Source organism: Corvus kubaryi, unplaced genomic scaffold, assembly GCF_017639235.1.
Source record: "Corvus kubaryi isolate FWS band 111438036 unplaced genomic scaffold, C.kubaryi_AGA036_p1.0 37312, whole genome shotgun sequence".
Taxonomy (NCBI): domain Eukaryota; kingdom Metazoa; phylum Chordata; class Aves; order Passeriformes; family Corvidae; genus Corvus; species Corvus kubaryi.
The window spans coordinates 3,272,005-3,278,004 of record NW_024581098.1 but is presented as its reverse complement, the minus strand read 5'-3'; the positions used below and the strand labels follow the sequence as shown (position 1 = coordinate 3,278,004).

The 6,000-nt window shown below is 43.5% G+C and overlaps 1 protein-coding gene and 1 long non-coding RNA gene across 5 annotated transcripts in view; one reads left to right on the top strand and one right to left on the bottom strand.

Annotated features, from left to right (window-relative positions):
- Window positions 1–4,673, top strand: part of SPIDR (scaffold protein involved in DNA repair) — a 195,991-nt gene extending 191,318 nt beyond the window's left edge. For all 3 annotated transcript variants that reach the window (XM_042029052.1, XM_042029051.1, XM_042029050.1), the window contains 3 exons: window positions 998–1,112; window positions 1,604–1,657; window positions 4,033–4,673. In XM_042029052.1, coding sequence (XP_041884986.1) covers window positions 998–1,112; window positions 1,604–1,657; window positions 4,033–4,167 — 304 coding nt within the window. In that variant the 3' untranslated portion in view covers window positions 4,168–4,673. The remainder of the gene's footprint in view (window positions 1–997; window positions 1,113–1,603; window positions 1,658–4,032) is intronic.
- Window positions 2,660–4,102, bottom strand: LOC121665138. Of its 2 annotated transcripts, none has more exons than XR_006016244.1 (2): window positions 4,014–4,102; window positions 2,660–3,191 (listed from the first exon to the last, which is right to left on the bottom strand). It is a non-coding gene; the product is annotated as an uncharacterized LOC121665138 (long non-coding RNA). The 2 variants fall into 2 exon arrangements; XR_006016243.1 differs by lacking the exon at window positions 4,014–4,102 and adding an exon at window positions 3,397–3,679.
- Window positions 4,674–6,000: the final 1,327 nt, after the last annotated feature.

The following is a 6,000-nucleotide window of genomic DNA, read 5'->3' as shown; positions in this document are numbered from 1 at the left end:
AGGGAGGGAGGAAGGGAGGAAGGGAGGGAGGGAGGGAGGGAGGGAGGAAGGCAGGCAGGAAGGCAGGCAGGAAGGAAGGCAGGCAGGAAGGCAGGCAGGAAGGAAGGCAGGAAGGCAGGCAGGCAGGAAGGCAGGCAGGCAGGAAGGCAGGCAGGAAGGCAGGAAGGCAGGCAGGAAGGAAGGCAGGAAGGCAGGCAGGCAGGAAGGCAGGAAGGCAGGAAGGAAGGAAGGAAGGTGTTCTTTCTACTGAAAAAGCTTACAAAGGGCATAAGGAGAAGTTGGGTTGGTCTTACTGTAATAGATAATATTTTCCTAAATATGAGAAGATTTGCCCTTTATGCTTTGTCCTTTGGGGGGAAAAAGGCTGAAAATGAGAACCAGGTGTCCTGTATTATACTGTCATGTGAAAGATAAGGATGTGTCTATGTTCACATAGTAGTGTAGTCCAATTTAAAAAGTATCTCACCTGTGAAAGACTCTTTTGCTTCATTTGGAGAACAAATGAATTATCAATATTTATTTAAGAAGTGCTTCCAAGAAGGACTTATAGCTGAGCTTAATTTTGTGCATGACTTAAGTGTGCACTGAAAACATTGAACGTTTGCTGAATGAGGGCCTAAGTCAATAAGTCACTTCAGCCAAATCTATACTACAAATTTTCTTTTGCCATAACTTTTAGGAGGTTATGAGATTAATATTTGCTTAAGTGGGGTGACTATAAATAGCAACCTCTCTATGCTGCCAGAAATTATAAAAGGAAGATCCTTTTGCCAGAAGAGTTTAGGTCCTCCAAGAGAGTTACTGCCAACAGAAGAGCTCTATTTGCTATGATCAACTGTATCTACCAGGGCTTTGTTGCTAAAAGTCTACCAGCAATGTATTTTGGACAATAAACTAACTGAGGTTTTATTTCTTTTGATCTATGACTGATAAATGATTTGATTTATGGCTTGTCTATTTCTCTATGTTTTTTCCATCATTAATTTGTGTGTTTCAGGGAATTGCTGTATTGCAGCCAGTGCTCTGAAGTTGTCACAACACCAGTTTTGAAAATGCAGCTGGAAGTCTTCTTGAGTTGTCCATCCCGATCTCAAAGTACAGTAAAAGTGAAGGTATGGCATGAAAGAAGCGTTGGTGTATCAGGTGTAGTAGTGAGGCCAGATGTGTGGACACATAGGTACTCTATGCCACACTTTTATGAACAGTTCTGTCAGAAGACAAAATATGTAAGACTATCCCATGATTTAATCTAACACTAAACTTTTGTTTCGTTGGGCTAAGAACCCAGTTCCCAGATCTTGCTCAAGTAATGCAGTCGTTGAGTTCACCCTGAGGTCTGCAAACTGTTCTACAGCCCACATGGAGGGATTTGTTAGGTTGGGCCTTGGGAAACCTCAGTCTACACAGTCTAAAAGGAATGCGTGTTTTTAGACTTCCATTCTGAACATCTTTTGTGTCACCTCTCCTCTGCTTTCTTGGCCAGAGAAACAAAACTTTTTGATATTAAAATGATAAATCTTTATTCTATGTGACTGCAAACAGAATGTCTTTGCACACTTCAGATTTTTGTCATGAACAAAACCTGTGAATTTTCTCATTCCAGCTGTTGCAAAGGACAATCTCTTCTCTCCTGATGTCCTCTGCCAGTGAGGATGGGGTAGGTATAATGAATGCTGTCCAAAGAAAGTTAAACTACAGAACTTAATGTAAAGGCAGAGTACCAATATGTTGGCAGGTCAGCCATGACCTTTGTTGGCAGGGTCTTGAAAATCTTCAGTGATGGAGATTCTGACTTTCCAGACAGTTCAGAACTGCACTAGGAGTGATAGAAGATTTCACTACAAGTGAAATGATTTTTTTTCCCATGTCCAGCCTGTGATTTGAGTGGGCTGTGCCCTTTGGCAATCCCACCTTCCAGATGGCTGCCCTCCATCTCATCAGACTCACACTCTCCTTTTCAGAAGGGGGATGCTGCAGATGGGCTGCGTGGCTTCAGCTCAGCTGTGGATCTGCAGAGCTACCTGCAAACAGCACCGTGTCCAGGCACTCAGAGCTGCCATGGGCAGTGCTGGACTTTACTCTGTTCTCTGGCTGAGCATCCAAAGACAGAAAAGATACCCTCCAAGCATCCCACCTTTTGGATCTGGTCTTCTAAATCTTATAAACCACAACCACTTTGTAACAGCACAACACTGAAAGTACAGGCAGGTGGAAGCAGTAGAAGAATTTGCAAAATGCGTGCAAGATGTTACTTTATAATTGTATGAATGAACCACACGTAAGCTGTGGAGATCCATGGGCTAAAGTACACTTTATGTAATCATGATTATTCCTTTAATCTGAGATATCAGAAGAACCCTGACACTTGGCACAGTGACCCAGATTTATTGTGGGTGAGGGAGGCACCTGGTAGGTGCCTGGCTGGCATTGGCTGCTGGATGGGCAGCAGCAAAGGAGCAGCACCTTCAGAGAGTCATTAAGTCCAGCTAAGATTTTCCCTCTCCCTTGCACGTGGAAGGGAGTAAAGGTCGGTTTGTTGTCTTGTTTAATCATCTGAGTTAAATCCCTTCAGTTAGGTGATATGCATTAGGGTCAGTTTGCTCTCCCTGTCTTACAAGTTTTCCAGCATTTTCCTATTACATGCTCCATGGTTTTAGTGGGATTTGTGGAAAATATTTAAAGTGGAAAGTTACTCTGAATTAATTTTTTTTTTTTTTATGCTGGAGGGTGTATATTTCATTTAAGCAAAGAGATACAAGAAACTTCCAAAATGTGTTTGCTCCTTTAATAGCAGTTAAGTCTTGCTGAGTTTTACAAGATGTGTCTGGCAAAACATAGTTCTTTTTTGAGTTACTAGAATTCAAACAACCTCTTGTTCATGTTTCAATGTGTGTAATGCCAGTATTTAGAAGTCTGGCAACTCAGATTTTTTTCTTCCCTTACTGAAACACAGGGATAAAGATTAGTCACAAGAAATAGTACTTGAGGTGGCATTTTGTTGCCAGTGCTGCTAAAGTTTCTAAGGGTGTAGCTTTGTAATCAGTTCTTTTGGCAGGGAGGTTGGTTTTAGCTGTCACCAGCGCTGGCCACTTGTTCCTCACCTTGTGGCAGCCCTTCTGTAACACCAGTAGAGTTGTTTGTGCAGCTGCACGGTGAACTGGACTGCAGAACCGGTCTGGGGTAAAAATAATCTAGGAAAATAAAAAGGAGAAAGGTTGTTTATACCTTGAACCAGGCAAAGCCATGGGTATCACATACCTGTACAGAAGCACAGCACAGATGAAGGCAGGGGCACAGCCAGAGGCTGGTCACAGGCAAGGCCCATTAAGGAAAGAATGGATGTGAACCTGCCGTCTGAGATACCCTCACAAGTGAAATATCAGCTGTGAGTGTTACCTGTTCTTGTGTTAATGCGCTGTCTCATCTTAGTGAAGCCATGCCAGCCTTGCATCCCTCTCCTCCACGCAGAATACAGCCTCTACAAATTTGCTCAGGCACAACTCACAGGTGAAATGCCAGCCGGATCATTAAACAGGAGGGACTGTGTAGGTGCTGGTGATGGTAATGCATGAACAACAAAAAGTTAAAAGGGGGAGAGGGAGGAGAGTAAGAAGGGTTACAAAATGTTTTTTCCTTTAGTGGATCAGTGAGCACAGCTAATCAATATATAGTATGGATATATGCATTGCCAGCACATGTGAAGTCCTGCAAGTATCAGAAAGGCAGATAAAGGGAGCATGTGTAGGTTCTGCTTCAGCAAAACTGAGTTTAAAGTCACAGTAACATTTTTGGTTTTTAAACAGCTCATTTTTAAAGCCTGTTAGAGAAGCAGCAATTTAGGCAAGAGTGTGATCTAATTATTGAAAATCTAATGTATTCATTCTTTCCATTAATTCTAATGCACTTTTCGAGTCCTTAAAAAAATTGTCTGTTGGAAGAGGATCTTGCATGCTGCATCTTCCCAGCTGAACGCTGCCTAGAACAGAACGTCCAGCACTGTTTGTTTTACTTACCATGCTTTTATTCCTGCAGACTTACGAGATGCAGAGCGTGCTGGGAAAGGAGGTGGGGTTATTGAACTGCTACGTCCACTCTGTAACCAGTCATCCCAACTGTGTTGCACTGGAGGAAATTGTTCTTCTGGAAGCTGCAGCAAGACAGAGTTGAACTCTAGTCAGCTATTATAGCATCTGTGGACTTTGTAATGTGATTATCTGTTAACCAGTGCCACAGATAATGTATAATGCAAGTGTGATAAGCATTAAGATAGTTTATTAAAACTGTGATTTATAAAGCACATTGTGCTAACACTGAAAAAATATCCATATATTGTTCAACTTTCTGAACTCTTTCTGATCAGTGCAGAATCTTAAGAATACAGTTCTTTGTCATGTTTGCTGTTATGTAATGTAAAACATCTTGTTCTGGAAGTTTTGAATTTTGAATGGTTGTGAATTTTTTTTTAAAAATACTGTATTTATTACATGTCAATGGAAAATACTTTACTGATATTTTTGAAATAAATACCTTGCTGTGGGCAGCGAATGTTGGTCTAAGCTGAGTTTTATCAGTGGATTCCAGACCTGTGTGATGTGCGAATTCTGAGTTGTTATCACCTTGCAACAGTTGTTATAAAGACAGAGACTTGAATAAAGCTTATATTTTGAAGTCAACCACATATAAAGTTAATGTTTTACAGCTAATTGGTCTCTCAGCATAGAAGTAGTGTGTTATCTGTAGCTTCCCACAAAGCAGGTGTTTCATTATGGTTTCTTTTACGGGTAAGGAGCAAACTGCGTTGTAGGCCACGCAACTATCCTCAGCCAGACCGTGGAGACTAGAGATCAGATAAATGCCAAAATCTTCCTCTGAGTGTGCATTGCGAGATTTAATATAAGAATTAGAGACTGGATGGTTCCCCCCCCCCCCAGTATTTAAAAGCCCCTTGCAGGTCAGAGGAGGAACGAGTGGTTTTGCACAAGTCCCATATGTGATTAACCAGCAGAAAAGGAACAGCAAACTTGTCGCACTGGTCATTTCTGCGGCTCAGGCCAATAGTGAAAAGTCTTATGGATGTCACGATTACGAAAGGAATGACCCAGCTTTTGAATTCCCCCTTTTTCCTCCCCTCTTCCAAGCATTTCAGTCTCCTACCTGCCTCCCTGTAAGGAAAAAGGAGATTGCAGCCCATTCATGTGTAGAGGATACTGGTCTGTACTCGAGACTGGGGTTGCCCCTTCAAAACCGTTTAAGACTTGAGTCTCTGAGAAAGCTGGAGGTGTGTGTCGTGTCAGGCCATTTTTCTGCCAGTGCCCTACAGATGCTGTAGGTGCTCTGAACACTGCACTACCAACATTTAGACAAGTTGCCCGATCTTCTGCGATCTGTTCACTCACTCAGCGAGGAGCAGCAGCGTTGCTGCTCTCACTGTCACTAGCAGGGATCAGTGAAAGTCTTTGTGATCACTCACTCTGTGATGAGCAGTGGTTGCCCACTCTCACTTTCACTAGCCGGGATCAGTGAAAGTGCCCAGCTCCTACAGTGGGCTGAAGCCTGAGGGTGCATCAACACTCCTGGGACTCACTACAGCTGGTCCCAGCTCTGGAACGCGTTAGTGTAGGTGCAGCTTTCATTACCTGGAATGGAAACCCCTTGGAAGTTTTTAACAGGAATTTTAACCAATGGTATTCTTTTAATGGTGTTCTAGTAGTCCTATATAGTTGTGGGTTTTGGCTTTTTTTTTAGATCTAGAGTACGGTATTTCTGGCAGAGTCCTGGTCACAGACCAGTCTCTTGCTGTGCAGCTGCTCGGTCCCACCAGCGCCACGGCAACCCTGAGTCAGCACTCCCGGATCAGCGATGTGGCTCCGGGGAGAGCAGACTTCGCAACTCGCGGCCGAGGGGTCTCACGGTTGTTCCCACCCCTGCATCGCTCTCTGGGTGCTTTGGGAGATAGCGTAGCGCCCCTCGCTTGCCGTCACCCCCCCCCCCCCCCCCCGT